An 18,258-nucleotide genomic window follows, 5' to 3' on the forward strand; every position below is an offset into this window, starting at 1 on the left:
GTGTCGATGTTGGGTAAAAATGTCCATCTCTACTAGCACGGAGAGATTGCTAGAAACTTGTGTTTTGCTTAAGTGAGGTGTACATTGTGTAGTATATCAATTTATATGTGTGCACAACTTGATTGCAGGTATAAATTCATCAAAAGAGGAGCTCTACGTGTAACGTCCATTCGAATAATATGTGAGTGTGCAAGCATATACCCCAAAACCTACTACCATACGTCGCCATATACGGCGCATAGCCAAGTTGGGGCGACGTATAATACGTCAAACCAACTATTACATGTCAATTGATTATTTCTTGTGTGTTGTTTTCAGTTTTGGATGTTCTTGTCTGGGTATTACTGGTGTCATCTCACTTAACTATATGCTAACTTTGTATAAATCACAAGACACAAGTGGACGGTTGATTGTAACTCTCAAGTCCTCAAAAGGGTTCTAACGCAAATGCTTTGAGAAGTGTCACTTTTCTAAACATGTGAACTCTGTGGTTTGTTAAGCATTTTTAAATTATAGTTGTTGGATAACATTAATGATGTACATGTGATATATTAATACAAAGAATTGAAAATTTAAAGACCAATTTTTCCGCACTAAAATGTTTTAAACATGGTTATTGATTTAGGGTGTAGAATACATTAACTAAAACTTTTAATGAAGTTTGTGTGTAAAGTTTGTGTGTATTTGACTAACCAGATTTTTTATTTTGGCTGACTTTGACTAATGAACCAATCCTCTGCCAACTTCAACTTTTCATTTTATAATACACCTAAATACTCATGCAATTATATTATCATACCACAAGGGTTTAAAATATCTCTGTTTTATCTTAAATTCAACTACCGTGTATATTTTAATAAAAGTTTACCAATGACGGTGTAGTATACCGTAAACGGGTCAATTTTTTTCTTCTCTTTCGGTCATTTTTCATTATTTTATTTTTGACGGCTTTATAGCGATAGGTTAACTGAGACTATGAAAGACTTACCGCCTCACCGGGATGAAGCTTCTTAAGGGCAAGAAGGTCGCCCCCTTGTCTTTTTGTCCCCCGTAATATAAATTAACTCGTTTTATCATAAAATTTTTATACTTGTTGTAAATTTATCCGTTTCATCCAAGCTTCACCATTACACCTGCATACAACCCATCTTACCCTAATTTATAACCAAGAATAGTTGTGCTCTCCATTGTTGAAATCGAACTGTCACCCCAAAAAAAGTTCTCACATAATTCTTGTCAACATACATGATTCAAACCCGATACATACTTAAAGCATACACAATAAAGTGTTTCTGAGGGTTGTTTTTATGTGTTTTTACACGTAATCAGTTTTAACTTATTGCGGACAAGATTTTTAAGACTCATTTTTAAGAGAAGTTCTTGGGTAAGAACTAGAAAAAATGAGATGGAGGTGTGTTCTTTTGCAGGTGGTGAAGTCGGGATGAGGGATTTTAGGTGTAAAAGGTGGTGATCATGGATCCATGTTTTTTACTGTTTAAGATTTTTTATTAGATGGATTTTGAATAGTTTAAAAAAATAATATTTTTATAATGTGACATATGAGTATGCGTAATGGGGGCCTTTTATGGAGGAACCCCGTGACGTTGTGTTCCCGAGTTGAGTTAAGGAGAATTCCTTTCCTTTCTTTTTTCACTTTCTTTCCTCTATTCCTTTCATTTCCATTCAATTCTTTCCAATTTAGAAAGAAAATAAACCCATCCAATTGCTCTTCATTTGTTTCCTTTATTTTCTTTCCTTTAATGAAACTCGGGAACACACATATCCTTATTTCTTTTCCTTTCCCTCATTTAATGAAACTAGGAACACAACACGGTACTTCTTTCTCTTCATTTCCTTTCCTTTCTTTCGTTAATGAGACTAGGGAACACACGGGGGGGGGGGGGGGGGGTTGAATATTTGTCGCCGGCAAACATACTAACTAATAATATTATTATTATATTGTGTTGTGTGTGGTATATATATACATGTATATATATATATATATATTATATTAGGCTACAACACAGTTACATTCCTAAAATAAAAACTCATATGCTACCAATTGGATGTCACATAACACAAATTACTTTTTTTTATAGCCCTCCATTACGGAGGTGTTTGGGATTGATTTTTAAAAATGCTTATGGCTTTTTGGAGATGCAAAATATTCAAAATGCCCATTCAAAAGCACCTAAAAGCTCCAAATTTTTAGGTGCTTTTGGAGGGACATTTTAGATATTTTGCCTCTTCAAAAAGTCATAAGCACTTTTAAGAAGCAATCCCAAACATGCTCTGCATATAGCCTCAAAGTTCCTTATTTTCTTATTGTGATGCTCTTACTTCTAACCCAGCTAGCATTTATCAATATTCAATTATTCATTAATATTCAAGTAAACTAAAGTTGTTGAATTTTGTCATGTATTAAAAACCTCCGTCAAAAAGTCAACCCACCACCCCCTTTAAGAGCATTCACAACGAGCCACTCATCCCAAGGTCTGGATGACGTGGCCAAGCAGCAAACATGGGAAGCACAAACATCACCGTTGTGGGCATCAAGTTTGTTGAAGCAGTCCGTGACTGCAAACGGATCTGCGGACGAGAGATATGGGGCCCACGCTATGTCCCATTAAATAAAAAAGAAAAAAAAAACAAGAGGAAGGATGGAGCAAAAAGTGCAACAGGTTGAGATGAGGAGGTTAAAATACACCCCTTAGCCCAATTACGAACCCTAATTTTTCAACCGGAAAGAACAAAATCTTCAGCGGAAAATTGGAGAGTGAAATTCGAAGATCAAACCTGATTTAATTAAGAACGAATGCGTTGACGGAATTCAAGAGTGATGAGATTTGCGACGCTTATGAAGGAAGAGGATATCGAAAGGATGAACCAAGTGATGAGATTTGTGACTGTTGCTTCTTTTTTCTAATTTTATTATGTAGTTTAATATTATATTCTTTTATTTAACACTGACTGTTGCTTTTTTTTTTCTAATTTTATTATTTAGTTTAATATTATATTCTATTATTTAAATATCATATGCCATAGATAAAATATAAATAAGTAACATATATTATAAAAGACAATTTAATCTATATAATTTAATTGGAGAATTAGGTGATGATGTGGCGGTTTGTAAAGGTTTGTTGTTGTGGAATAAATATGAGTTTTTGAGAAAAGTCTGGAATATGTTTGTGAAGGTCTGTTGTTGGAGATGCTTTTAACACCCAATTAATTCTTACTCTGTCTTCCTTCCAACTAAACTCATTCATTCACTCAGAGTCATGGGCAACTCGGCCGGCAAACTCACCCTCTGTTTCACCGGAACCACCCACCGGAAAGACATGACCATTACCATCTCCGCCCCATTAGACGACCTGGGTCACTCTTTCTGCTACGTCCGTCCAGACCACCAAACACCCACCTCCAAACTCCACTCAGCTGACGACACAACAACGTTCCGGTCAATCTCCGGCGCCGCCGTCTCCGCCAACACCTCCACCCCATTATCCACATCATTTCTTGATGTTTACTCTTATAATATTAACGATAAAAGCTCCAATTTTGAAAGCTCTACGTCTTTTGCTTCAATTCCTCTTCAGCCTTTGCCCAGAAGTTTGATCAATTCGGGTCCTTTGAGTTCCGGGTCGGGTCTATACTCGGGTCCGATTGAACGCGGGTTTTTATCCGGCCCGATGGAGCGGGGTTTCCAATCGGGTCCTATCGGGTATGATGATCAGTTCCAAAGAAGCTATTCGCATGGATTTGGTTTTAAACAAAGATCAAGGAAACCGAATTTGATTCGGGTGATCAAGAAAGCGGTTTCGAAGACATTCGGGCAAAATTCGGTTGCTCCGGTTAATAAATATGTGACTGGTTTGAAGGATCAGGATTGGGTTGTTGGTGGGTTGGAGATAAAGAATGAATTGAGTGTTAATAATAGTGCTGGTTTGAGTAGTGAAGGTAGTTTGTTTGATGATGGTGAGTGTTTGAATCGGAGTCGGGATCTTCAATGGGCTCAAGGGAAAGCGGGGGAGGATCGGGTACACGTGGTGGTTTCGGAGGAGCACGGGTGGGTTTTCGTTGGGATTTATGATGGGTTTAGCGGTCCGGATGCGCCTGATTTTCTGTTGGGTAATTTGTATGCAAATGTGCATAAGGAACTTAAAGGATTATTATGGGATGATCAAGTTGATTCACTGGATTCTAATCCTCAGAAGCAGTCATTAGAAGTTGACGAATTGGGTATCAATGATCAAAATAAAAGGAATCAGTTACTGAAACAATTTAATCAGAATGAAAGTTTCCCGAGTGCAAATGAGGATTTGGACACGAATTCACGGAAAATAAAGAGCAAGATTACAAATAAGAGGAGATGGAAGTGTGAATTTTACCGGGAACGATTGGAACTTGATCGAATTTCACGAGAATATGTGAATAGTAATGGGTCGAAAGCGATTAACCATTTGGATGTATTGAAAGCTTTGTCTCGAGGGCTTATGAAAACAGAGGACGCTTATTTGGATATTGCTGACCGGATGCTTGATGAAAATCCTGAACTCGCTTTGATGGGTTCGTGTGTTCTTGTTATGTTAATGAAAGGGGAAGATGTTTACGTGATGAATGTTGGTGATAGTCGAACGGTTTTGGCTCAGAAACCCAAGCCAGATATCTGGAGACAAGATCTAGAGAAGATAAACGAAGAAACGTGGTATGATCTTGAGGTTTTTGATGCTGATATTGCTACCATGGATCCTAAATTAAGTGCTTGTCAACTTACAATGGATCATAGTACCTCCATTGAAGAGGTAGAATCAAATAATATAATTTCGGTTCGAATTTCTATTAGCCTTCTTATCGTTTTCTCAACTTAAAATTAATCTAATTGTTACAGGAAGTTCAAAGAATAAAGAGTGAACACCCTGATGATGACAATGCAGTGATGAATGACCGTGTTAAAGGCTCGTTAAAGGTCACTCGAGCTTTCGGTGCTGGTTTTCTTAAACAGGTAATTTATACACATTTGCTCATTTTAATCAAATCTTAACAAAAACTATTGCCTAAGTTCGAACATGTGTGTAAAAATGATTCCGCTTAGTTTGATGTTTAATACTGAAACACTAAAATCTAATAATGTTTTGTTTTTCACTTGTTGCAGCCAAAATGGAACAATGCATTACTAGAAATGTTTAGAATAGATTATGTTGGAGATGCTCCATACATAAACTGTCTACCATACCTTCACCATCACAGACTGGGCCCACGAGATCGATTCTTGATATTATCATCAGACGGTCTTTATCAGTATTTCACAAACGAGGAAGCTGTTTCTGAAGTCGAGGATTTTATTCAATGGTCACCCGAAGGCGATCCAGCTCAGCATTTAGTAGAAGAAGTTCTGCTTCGCGCAGCAAAGAAAGCTGGTAATAATCCTTATATTATTTTCACATTAGTTTAAACGCGTTTATTTATATTTGATTTCATGTTTTTACAGGTATGGATTTTCATGAGTTATTGGAAATACCACAAGGGGATCGAAGGCGTTATCATGATGATGTTACAGTAATTGTGATTTCACTAGAGGGACGGATATGGAGATCGTGCGTGTAATTGACACGCGCTGTAAACATATAAGTCGATTAATAAAACAGTTTTGTTACATGAAAATAGCTAGATAGAGTGCACCGAGGCCAATTGGTGATTATGTTTTATTGGTGGGAAGAAAATGTAAATGTGTAAAATCATTGTTCCATGTAATATCAAACTGTCATACAAGAATTGCAAATATTATAACCAATGACTTTTGTATACCAATTCGAATAATCATAGACTGTAGGCAAATTACGGAATTTTAAAATTGAAAATTAGCATGACGATCACGGTACTTGTAAGAAAAGGGGAACTTCATACAATACAATACTATAGCAAAAACAACTAACCAAGTATCAAGGGGTGTGCCAATGTTATGAATTTTTTAAATTACTTTAATCCCCGGTTAATTGCTAGTCGTTACTCCACCGACTAGTCGCTAATTAATTGCTATTTGGTCAAAATTGATCAAATATATGTAAAATTTGTTATATATATGCATGAAAAATTACGTGTAAATTCATGTCTGATTATCTGACAGTCTCTACCATATAGACAGACTAACACCTAACAAGTTCTACAACACTGGTCCTAATTAATATTTAATAATTACTTTTTAAGATTAACTTGAAGTACATGATGATAACGAAGAAAAAAGTTATTAAATAATAAAGTTTTATAATCGTGTATAATTTTTTCTAAAGAAAAGTGTATTTCTTATCATATATATAAATCAACGACGAAATTAGTAGGAGTTTGGGGTCTCCATTGAGTCAGGTTTTATAGTTTGGATGAAATATATTTGATATTGTTTTAACTTATTCCTTTTTTCTATCTAAAAAACCATGCTATTTACCTATTTATAAATATTAATCAAATAAAAACAATGTTTTTGTCTACTAATATTAAAATCAAAAGACGTAGGTTCCAGTCAAAAAACTAGAACGTGTTAGATCAATGATCACGTGTTTCGATTGTCAAGATTTTGAAAATATTTGATGAAATAAATCAAATGGCTACTTAATCATGAGTCACCACTTTGATTTGGTCAAACAAGCCGTGTGGCTAAGGGATGTTTTCATGTCTAATAAAAGACCTAGAAGTAGATTGTTTTACTTTGACCTAAGTTTAGTTTGATTGATGACAGTAAAATGTATCCTTTAATATCATTAAATGAGTTTGTATATAAGGTGACTCCACGTTCGCCATGGTGATATGGTCCGATGCCAACTCGTCAGCCGATGATTGGTCGTTGTTGACAAAATGCTGAGGTGGATTCTCGTGAACCATTTCTGCTTCATCTTTATTGGTGTTGACAACATGCATGTGTGGTATGTTGAGGCTCACAACTCTTTCTGAAGTGTCCTTGATATTGACCAACAAATAATGCACAAACATTAACACGTTTTAGAGTTGGAACAATTGGTTCAAAGCCAAAAACCAAACTGAACCAGTTCACTCATGCATTATAGATCTCATGTTCGGGTTTTTGTTTGGTTAAGATTGAGGACAATGCTGTTACTAATGTAAGGGTTACAATTTACAAAACAAAATTTCTTTTATGCCTTGTATATGAGTGAACTATATATATGACGCCTCTCAATCAAAAGGATGAAATTTGTGACGAGCATTTAATATAAAATGTAAATCACGTATATTGTTATTATTGAGATTGTTAAATAGATAGGTAATTTAATGTTTAAGAATGAAAAATATAATTTTTGTCTTAAGTTAAATAGGTTAAAAAAAACCTAATTTAGGTGCGAGTATGACCTTTTTATTTGAAACTAGTTTCCACTTATTTTCAATTTATTTATTTTTTTAAAGATGCAAACTTACATTAAAATCAAGCCAAACACCCCCTACTAGCAAGAAGATAGCAAGGGTAGGCAATTAACCGAAGAAACAAAATTACCTAGCTAAACCTTTTCATCTATCCTAATCTAAATTCAAACTTCTTGGTCTATTTTTGATCCATAGAAACTTAGTGCCTTTAATCCTTTATATCATCCAATATACGCTACATTTTAACATAAATTAGAGAAAATAGCACTGTTTTGATCCATAGGAACATAATAATAAATTGCACCATCTTGTTTTCATAATCTCAAATATATTTAATGTTCTTTAGTTTTATTTAGTATATCTATTGTTAAATATTTTCCATTCTAAAGTTGTCTATTGTTTCAAAAGGTCTGTTAATGTGGTAGAGATAATCGGAGATATCAAAGCGCTCGGTTTTCTTTGGTTTAGAAATAGATCCAATTATAGATCGATAGATTGGTTAAATTGGTGTAAGTTTAATTTCATGTAATTGTTTCTCGTTGTGGCGCTGCACTGCTCTCCGGCTTGTGGAGTCGGGGCTCGTTTGGGTTGTTTTTGTTGGTTTATAAAAGTGCACCGTTCAGAAAAAAAAAAAGGTCTGACATGCTATTTATTACAAGGATATTTTAGCCTGACACACACCCTTCAAACAATATAATGATTTTGATAAGTATCAAGCGACTCAAATGGCCAGGAAAGAGATTGAGAACATAACAAGTTAAAGAATTTGAGAATGGAAATGGAATTCAATTCATAAAACAAACTGAAGTGGACGATCTCCTTAAAAGAAGATACACGCATTAACCTAAAACATGAGAACATGCGTTGATTATTGGGCATCCCCCTGCACAAAACATAACTAAACTAATACCAGTTACGTGCCTTGGCTTGCAAGAGTGACATGGTGCACACATGAGATTTGTTTAACCTATACATGGAACTCCCAACTTTTGCGGGTGTTGTTATTAAAACTAGACGTAGTTACCTTGACACAAATACCCTTACCCACAAAATTCACATATTTAGATTTTGTGTTATGACTTATGAATGTGTATTTTAGAATTATATGCTATTTACAATATATTTTTTTCACAATAAAGAATTAAGAATGAAAGAGTTTAATAATTATTGTGCTTTTCATGTCTAAAATGAAATAATTTACTGCTTTTTTACCATGATGTTTTTTTATGTTTTGTGTGAATTAATCATGAGTTTGACATCTGATATGCTGATGATATGTAATCTTCTTAATTATTTGACATTAAACTTAGGGGCTGTTTGGTAGTCTCTTAACAGTCATTAAGAGGCTACCTTTTAATGGCTCATAGCCTCTTAGTGGTTAATAGGTAGCCTTAAGTCTAAATAATTATGAGGTAACCATTAAGAGGTAGCCTCTTAACCATTCAGACGTAAGGCTACCTCTTAACCATTAAGAGGTTATGAGTCATTAAAAGGTAGCCTCTTAATGACTGTTAAGAGGCTACCAAACAACCCCTTAGAATTAAATGTTTCGTTTTAACAGTTCCAAAAAAAATGTTTCGTTTTAATATGTTGCTAAATGCTAAAGACAGGTACGTAGACGTGAGAAGATAAAAAAAAATAAAGGAACCAGGGTTAAGATATTTTGTTTTGTTTCTAATTTAATTATATAATAACAAAACACAAATATTGAATGTCTAAAAATTAAGTTCCATACATTTTACACATGAACACTATAAATTCCATATAATAAAAATAACTATCATACTACCTTGTTAAACAATGATTAACCAGGACAATTAAAAAACATCTTTTAATATGTTTTCATGTTAAGGAAAAAGAAGGTGAACAAATTGTCTTGATTGATGAAACATCTGTTTTGATTTAATATGCGCTGGTTGCTAAAAACATGCAAAAGAGTGGGAGCTAAATCAAACAAAATCAATCATGCTGATTTCATATGCTTATGAAAAAGGGAAGGAACAAGTAAGAATAAACTGTTTGATTTGGTTGGTTTGAAGATCTAAATATTAATTAAATTCAATTGAAAGTTGAAATCTTTTAGTCAATAGTTGTAATAATAATCAGTTGACTTCAAGTCAACAATGGTTAAAATATCATTAGAACAACATAAAATACACAATTATAGTCCCTGCATTTTCTCTCACAACTTGATAGCTGGGTCAATTTTGGAGTTCAAAGTAGCTTTAGTTTAACAATTTTTCAGTCTAAATTAGCATTGTTTAACAATCAACTATTAAACAAACAATTGACAATTTATATATTGAAAAATATTTTTTCTTAACTTCATAAAATTAGAGCTATAACTTGTGCTAATTTTCTTGTAAAATGTAAATCAACATCAAAATGTGGTGCTAATTTCTCAAATAACATAGTATACGACACAAATATAACACACAAATATGTATTTTGTCGTGGACAGTGGGAGTAAGTTGATAATATGTTTTTCTTAATAATCTCTTGGTGTGTTAAACGCAACAAGCGTTTAGTAGATTCTAGATGAAGAAGATGAGAAGACGGAAGCCTGAAATATGAAGGTGAAAAAAGAAATAAATTGATAGCAAATTCGTGCCATGTATAATTTTGTTAATCTCTATTCTCTACTACTAACTACTAAGGGGGTGTTTGGTACAGAGAAAGGAATTGTAGAGAAATGGAATAGAGAAATGGAATTGCAGAGAAAGGGAATTGGTCTGGAGAATGAGAATTGACTGTTCTGTTTGGTAGTACAGAGATTTCAGTAGAGAAATATAGCTGAGAATCATTTCTCTTGTTTGGTACATAGGAAATAAACAGAGAATTATATCAACTTTATCATTAGCACAAGTATTTTTTTCATAACAAATATTTATTAAAAAATAAAAAACATATAAAAAGATGCATAAATTCCAACCAAAATATGCATTGATCAAACCAATTCACATACAAAACATAGTTTTTAAGCAAAAAACATCAACCATAGTTAAAACCAATTCACATACAAAACATACTTCAACCATACACAACTATCCCATTGAACCATCGGTATACAACTCGACCATCTCAATTTTCTCTTCTATTGTCAACGCAAGAAAAGAACGTCCTAGATCCACATCTTTACCAATCAAATGAGCTGCTTTGAACCGTTTTTTCGTAGTGATACCTGGTAAAGCTTTCAACTCATCACTAACCTTTTCATAGATTTCACGAGCCTCCATACCTTCTTTGCTAAGTTGTTCACCCACCATACCCTTCTTTACTAAAACACTTTACCAACGAGTTATAAGCTGAGATCAATGGCTGAAACCCAAGATTGATCATGAAAACCAAATTATGCAAAGCAGCATCACTTTTCCCTCCAAAACATAATCCAACAATGTATATACTATAGGCCATATTAGCCAAATGAGGTCCAGCTTCCACTATTCTGCCTAAAAGATGATCAATTTGATAATGAATGCTCTCAGTAGGTCCAAAAGAGGCTTTTGAATATAAAGGGTCAATGCCACAACCATATTTAGCAATTGCATGCAAAAACTTGAGTGTAAGATGAAGCTCATACCCTTTTGGACACTCTTTCATTAGTTTAAAAAACATAACTTGATCAGGAATCACACCAGAATCAAGCATCTTTTCGTACACCTCATCAACTTCAACCCTGTTCTCTTTAAAAAGTGCAGGAACAATGGATGTATAGCAATGCACATTGGGTATCAGGTCTCTACCAGACATGCTATTCAGCAGGGCCAAAGCACTATCAACTTTATCTTCTTTACAAATCTTTTTTATCATAATTTGGTAAGTCAGCACATCAGGTTCAAGTCCCAACTCAATCATCTGCCCGTGTAAAATCCACATTTTATCAAAAATCCCACAATTAACAAACCCTTGCATCAATGTATTATAAGTATAAGTATCCGGCTGACAACCCATCTTAAGCATTCTATAAAACACTCTCATCCCCATTTGTACTTTCCGGTTTTTACAGTACCCGTTAATAAGACTAGTATACATAACCTTATCAACAAAGAAACCATACGACTCCATTTCCATACTCAACAACTCAGCCTCTTCAACTCTCTCCATCTTAAAAAAACCAAACACAAGAGACTTCCACAAGTGGCAAACAGGCGGTACGCCTCTCTCACGCATTATATCAAACACTTGGCGGGCTTCATCAACATACCCTCTAGAAGCCAATCCAGTAATCAACATATTATAACACGAAACCGCAAGCGAAATCCCAGCGTCATTAATCCTAACACAATACTCATACGCATCAAGAAACCTATTCTGGTCAAACACCTCTTTAATAAGCTCCGAAAAGACACTTACACTAGAAGACGATTTCAACTCAACAAGCTTCCGAACATGATCGTATTCGTCTTTAACTTTCCCCAATTTACAGTAACAAATCATCATGGAACCTAATAACGAAGCATCCGGCTTAATCCCTCGTTTCAGTATTCTATCGATATACAAATCTTCAGCTACACGAATTTCACCGGCATTCACTAGTCTAGTAATTAGGGAAGAATAAGAGGGGAGTTCGGGCTCGACGCCTCGTGAGACGGCAAAATCGATGACAGAAAGCTCATCGGTGACAGTCGGGGAGTGTAAAATAAGGCGTTGGATTACGCGTTGGGCGGCGGATAAAAGCCCTCGGTTAATTAGGGATTCAACAAGGGAGAAGAGAATTCTTTCCATTTCTCAATTCTCCGCTTTTTGTAGAGAAACAAAATCAGAGAAATGGAAATGGTTTATTTCCATTTCTCACCTCTTTCTTTCATAAACAAACAAGAGAATTCTTTCCAATTCCATTTCTCACCCCTCAATTCCCTCTCCTAAACACCCCCTAAGTACTAACCATCCAAGATACTTAATAAAAAATCTGGGCTTCTTGAAAATGGCCCATACACATAACCTAAGCCTTTTAAGTATTTCTTAAAAATAAAGAGCCGGCCATATGCGGCCTGTCTACCAAAAATTCTAATAAAGAGCCTATTTAATGTCATTTTGTTTGCGCGGTTGTATTGGCCCAATTTATGTTCCTGGGTGAAAGCTTAGCCACTTTATTTGTTTTTTCTTTAACTGTATGGCATTCCTATTTTGGTGACATGTAAGATTGTTACGGTATGAAACAGGAAGTCAAAAGTTCAAACCCTGTTAAGTATAACATTTAATCGTTCAAATTAAATTGTTTCTTAAGTGAATAATCGTTCCAAAAAAATTTGTTTTTTTAACTGAATATATTTATTGAAGTTAACAAAATATCTCCATAACTATAGACTTGTTATGTTAGCCATGAGTTCAGTAATAGAATTATCTTGCATATTTCAGTAGTCCCCTAGACTTCTTAAACTATTGATAGCGCGAATTTGATACCTTTTTTAACGACAAATTTCTTTTAACTTTTTTTCTTTTAGGGGACTTGAACCAAAAATCTCCCACACATTCTCAATCTATAAGGTGTTTAATTTAGGTTTTGTCTTTGTTAATGGACCATCAACCCATTTGTTGATGTTTTTGATACCTCTTATTGTACTTATAAGTTTGATGTATTTGATTTGCATTACAAAACTTAAGTATTATGAACTTTTTTCACAGATTATAAAGTGGAAATCTTTGAGCACATTGTTGAAGTGCATTTTTATGTACAAATTACTTCTTAGTTTCAGGTTTTAATTTTTGATTTGGTAGGCATATAGTATCAGCATGCCATGTAATGAAATAAAACTAGGCTAAATATAATATCAGCATGCCATGCAATGAAATAAAACTAGGCTAAATACGTAGAAACTAAAGAAGCATCGCGATTTGTGGATTATTAATAAGGAAATGTGATTTGAAGTTTAAAAGTGATTACCTTAGTTTATAATTAATTTATGATCAGTAACTGTCTGATTTCTTATACGCGTGAATTTAAGGTTTGTCTAGCAACGTCTCGGTTAATAATAAAATAAATTGAGCAATACTTAGTTGTAAAATTTAAATATCCACATTTTTCATTGAGTAGATCTTTTGCTTAGGTTAATTTCCTTTACATATATATTAAACTATTTAACTAAAATATCTATAAGTTAATTATAATTGAATTAAAAATAAAATAGAGTGAAAGAACATTATGATGGGAGATGGTAACAAAATGATTTTAAGCATAAGCATGAAAGGTGCACTTGATTTGTGTGCCCATGAGAGTCTGTGTTTTCGTCCCCTTTTTCTTTATTTTAATGTCCCACCCCGTCCTTTGGATCATACACTGCTAATTAAATTATGACAGGAATTTGCTATCAATTCATTCCTTTTATACATACAAAGTATACACAGACTCATGTTAATTTGTGTGTTATTTACAGGAACTAATTAAATATCGTATGGGCTTGCCTCTGTACATGTTCGGTACGCTAGATGGATTTCAGGTCTCATTGCTGTTTGGCTTGGTCTTCTGTTATTTTGGCTTCGTCTATACATGTTGAGTAGTTACTGTTAAGTTAAATCAAACCGTTTTAATAGAAGTTTAAATGGTTTAACGGACAAGTGTGAATTATGTTAAAGAGTTTACTAGCAATTTAAATTGTGTAAGATATTATATATGTTCTTGTTTAAACCATATTAAATGGAAAGAGTAAACTATAATAAACGGCATATTAATATTATCTCGTTACAATTAGATCACAAACACATTATTTACTACATATAGATATAGATTACATATAAAGTTAGTAAAAAACAATTAAAATTTTCACTAAATTTTCTAACAGATTATATAAACAACTATTCAAAATTCAAATACTAATTGCCGTCTATTTACGAGCTAAAAATTGTAATGTAAGACATATGTTAATATTAGGGTTATTTTATAATATGTTGTCTGGTGTTAGTGTACATTTGCCAAGATCAACCGTAATTTCAAAATTCAAGTAACTTATTTGGCATTCATATTGAAGAAACACTAAATGACCCCGACAGATTAAGGATAATCTTAGGGTTAAGTAGATGTTTCCCACGAGGGTTAGGTCCGGCAAAGATGGCTATTCTTCTCAACCTGCAAAACAGACACCGTAAGCTCGTCACTGAGAAGGGGGGGGATTCCTCCTTGTGACCACCATCCGATGTGAGAATCAGACTAGATTGCTCTGAATATAAGTGTATATAGAGAGAAATAGCTAGAGAGAAGATAATGATAACGTTCCAGGGTGTTGGAGTATTTATAGCCGAAGGTAGGTTTCCAAGCAGGTACGGCCAGCTGTATATAATATTCCTTTTCCACCAACTATGGGCTACGTTCGTGCCATGATGGGAGTTGGTGGGTAGGCAGCGGCTGATAGTGACATTTTGTACTGGAGCGTGCTCCTCCTCGTACTATTGTCAGTGAGCTGTCACCCTGTGATTGGTTCATGTGTTGCTTTTGTCAGATCTTGTCTATTTGTCCATACCTTGGTAGGTATAGTACAAAAGATCTTCTAGAAGCGTACGAACTGGCTCTTTAGGGCGGGAATATTCCCGCCCTGCTCATTCCTTCTTCAGGTGACATTACTGAAGTATAAAAGTTAGTGCCTTATACGTGTAGCCTTACTGTTAGTGCGGGTAGCCTTCCTTCTTGGCTTGTACCCACAGCTGCGGGGACAGGCAGGGTACTGTACCAAGGGAGGCTTTCCTGCGGGGACAGCTGGCTTACTGCGTGTAAGGTCTTCATCTCTCTGAGCATGGTGGGTCCTGCGGATCCAGTTGGTCTTTGCGTAGACGTACCTCTTCAAGGTGAGTCTTGTGGGTCCAACTGGGCTTTGCGGGAACCTACCTCTTCAAGTCCCCCCAGTCCATTGTTCTTCTCATGAATTGTTAATAAGTGAGGGGAACTTTTGGACTTTAAGCAAGGGCTTTAAAAAGGGGTTTTCGTTTTTTAAGGTTCTCCGTGGGGATTCTTCCCGCAGTTTTCCTAATGTCACTTGCAGAAAATTCCCTACTTTTCTGCCTGATCTTTGGGTATGATGCGGGTAGGTGTGTAACCTCTTCGCAAGTCGGGAGCGTTAAGTTTCACTTGTGTAGATTCTCCACGAGGTTTTGGTAGTTTTAGACATAGTGATCAGTTATGTTAAACAACCAATTCCACCTTGAAGCTTCAAACAATCTAGTTCTCAACGTTCCCGCCATGCGGGGGTGTTATTTCTCTTTCCGCAAGCATGGCCCATAAGATCGATCTTCTTGGCTTCAATTCCCTGCAAGTGCTAAGTATGTGAAGGGTTTCTCCTTGACACTGTACCCGCACTTGTCTTATGGTTTCTTGCTTTCCAAGGTAAAGGGGTATATTCCCTCTTATTTTTGAATCTTTTTGAAATTCGGAGGGTTGGTGAAAGGATAAGGACAGTCCAAACGGTTGAAAGGACGTTGGCGTCTTCTGACGATTTCAGGATGTGCAGGAAGTTTTGACGACGTGACAGCATGTGGTCAATCTAAACGCTTTTTCAGGCGCGTGAGCGCGAGTTTCATGGCACGCGCCATTCTGACATCTGTTGCCAGCTTGCTTTATCCACACGTGTCGCTGTGTCATTGCTCCTACGCTTTCTCTCTCATTCGCATTAAATTCATCGCATTCATTGCGATGAGTATATAAGGTGGAGAGAGTGTATTTCGTCCATTATCTTCACTTCACTCTTCTTTTTCTTTTAAGCGATTTCCGGCGAATTCTCATCTTTTCCGGCGAGCATTCTCCTGAAACCGCTTTCTTTCATCCTTAACATTAAAAAATGTCTTCTTCTTCTCATGACCCAGAGGTTAACGTCGAAGAGTCCGACGTTTTCCCCGAGAACCCGACGTCAACGTCCGATAAGAACGATAAGAGTACTGCTGGCGAGTGTCAGTGTACTCTTTCTCTCGATGTATACAATTACATCGTCAAGAAATTCATGCTGGAGCCCTATGAGCCGGAGTTGCCGGAGACCAACCAGACGGTATACGACGCCCCTAAGGGCAAGATAGGGGTTTACGCATCGTTCTTCATATATGGGAATCTAAGATTCCCATTAACGAAGTTCGTATACCGTGTTTTGAAGAAACACGGTGTTCATTTGACAGAGGTGCACCCAATGGCAATTGCTAAAGTTCGCCATTTCGAATGGGTGTGCCGTATTTTGGATATCGAGCCTCGAGTCGACCGCCTGATGACCTTCTATACTTGGAGGTGCATTCAGGGTTGGTATACCCTTGTCACTCGGATAAAGGGTTTGAAGATCTGTACTACTGAGCGTAGTCTTCGTTCTTGGAAGCGTTAATTTTTCTATATTTCCGCTCGTGTCGTTCCCATTGCGATGACGTTCAAGAATGGGATGGCACTTCCTAATCTTCCGGCTTCCAATTACCAGGAGACGGAGTGGTTCACCAAGATTTCCCAGATTCAGACTCCTGTTTATCGCTTCTCGGAATCTGGGATGGTCATGCTTGGGATGAGTCGCGTGTGGAAGGACGCCGGGTCTGGGACGCCACAAATACCCATCGTTCTTGAATACGGTTTGAACTATATTCCTTATGGTACGCCCCGTCTTTTGTGTTGGTTTAGGGCTTTCCTTCTAACATTGTTATCATTTTTATTTCAGAAGGGAATGCCTTACAGTCGATTTTGCACCCGCGGGAGACTGGTGGTCCAACGCGGTTGGGTACTTGTGATCTTGATGAGAACGAGTTGCCCGTTTTGGAGAAAACTGCGGATAGGTTCGTAGAGGTCTACCCGCCAGGCCATGAGATTTTAAGCGCCACTCGGCCAGGTAATGAGTTCTTTAATCCTCGTCCTCTTCATGCTCACACTTCTGCTGGAATTCTTCTGATCTTGTCATCTTCTGATGAGGGATCCGCAGATGGGCCTTTTGTTGTAAGGAAAAAGAAGGCGGCTAGCGTGAAGGGCAAAACGAAGGTTGCTACCTTCGTTGACTTGGGGAATCAGTCTGACTCCGAGACTGAAACTGAGGAGGCGGCGGGGAACCTTGGTGGTGGTGACGAGACCATTGTCTCAGAGGTTGAGACAATGACTGTTACTTCCGAGCCGCTAAGCATTGCGAAGGTAACTTGCGTGAAGAGGCCATTTTCATCGGGTCCATCTCCGCCTAACAGGGCTTTCAAGATCAAGAAAACCAGTAAGTGTACTTTTTGTGTACCTTTTCCGCATCTCCTTCCGCCTTCGTTTTTGATATCTTAAGGTTTTTCTTTATGCAGAAGTAGACTTATCTGTTTTTGAGGAGAGTGGTGCGGGAGGAGTTGGTTCAGGACCCACGACGATAGGTTTGGTCAACCTATCCGAGGCGATGACCCAGGCGGCTGCGTCTGTTTCTGGTACTGGTTCGGTTGCTTTTACTGTTGAAGCAACTGTTCCGGTTATGACGTCGTCTGTCATGGCTGCTGTGCCGACGATGGCGTCCACTTTCGTTGCTGCGTTGAGCAGTTCAACTTCTTCGCCAGCCGTCAGTGCCATATTTACCACGTCATTCACCGGACCGGCGGTGACTTTTTCCATGAGCTCATCTGCGATGAGCTCATCTGCAGCGACTGCAACGGTTATGAGTTCATCTCAAATGAGTTCATCTCCAATGGTCTCTACCTCTGTGACTTCTACGGTGTCACATTCGGCGTCAACGACTACTTCGTCCTTGGCCAGTTCTTCAGGTATGTTTAGAGTTGGGACCTTTAGACTTACCTCTGTTGATGAGGGGGTCCGATCTTTGCCTCCTTCCCATCTCCTTGACCTCTTGGATGGATATCCTTTAGGTTCGGATGATGGGTTTAGCGGCTATCGGCCTGTTATCGACCCTACAGGTGCGTGGGGTTACTTTGGCCTATTATCCATCCTTAGTCATTTTTTCTTGACTGTTTTTTGTTGTAGCA

The 18,258-nt window shown here is 36.8% G+C and overlaps 2 protein-coding genes across 2 annotated transcripts; one reads left to right on the forward strand and one right to left on the reverse strand.

Moving 5' to 3' along the window:
* The first annotated feature begins 3,281 nt into the window (after positions 1-3,281).
* On the forward strand, positions 3,282-5,773 carry LOC143552612 (putative protein phosphatase 2C 23). Its single transcript, XM_077042783.1, has 4 exons — positions 3,282-4,805; positions 4,892-5,005; positions 5,156-5,420; positions 5,492-5,773. Exons 1-4 carry the CDS (start codon positions 3,282-3,284, stop codon positions 5,605-5,607), a joined length of 2,019 nt encoding a protein of 672 aa, XP_076898898.1. The 3' UTR covers positions 5,608-5,773.
* A 4,853-nt stretch (positions 5,774-10,626) lies between these two features.
* LOC143552621 (pentatricopeptide repeat-containing protein At5g62370-like) lies at positions 10,627-12,096 on the reverse strand. Its single transcript, XM_077042790.1, has one exon. The coding sequence runs from the start codon at positions 12,094-12,096 to the stop codon at positions 10,627-10,629; it is 1,470 nt and encodes a 489-aa protein (XP_076898905.1).
* Positions 12,097-18,258: the final 6,162 nt, after the last annotated feature.

This window comes from Bidens hawaiensis, unplaced genomic scaffold (genome assembly GCF_021521415.1).
Source record: "Bidens hawaiensis isolate Kalapana, Puna unplaced genomic scaffold, B.hawaiensis_p1.1 tig00016952_1, whole genome shotgun sequence".
Classification (NCBI taxonomy): Eukaryota; Viridiplantae; Streptophyta; class Magnoliopsida; order Asterales; family Asteraceae; genus Bidens; species Bidens hawaiensis.

Bases quoted from the DNA above. Each gene is read 5' to 3' on its own strand.
- LOC143552612 (XM_077042783.1), top strand. From the start codon at position 3,282: ATGGGCAACTCGGCCGGCAAACTCACCCTCTGTTTCACCGGAACCACC. The intron at 4,806-4,891 runs GTAGAATCAAAT...TAATTGTTACAG, and splicing joins ATAGTACCTCCATTGAAGAG to GAAGTTCAAAGAATAAAGAG. The intron at 5,421-5,491 runs GTAATAATCCTT...ATGTTTTTACAG, and splicing joins TCGCGCAGCAAAGAAAGCTG to GTATGGATTTTCATGAGTTA.
- LOC143552621 (XM_077042790.1), bottom strand. From the start codon at position 12,096: ATGGAAAGAATTCTCTTCTCCCTTGTTGAATCCCTAATTAACCGAGGG.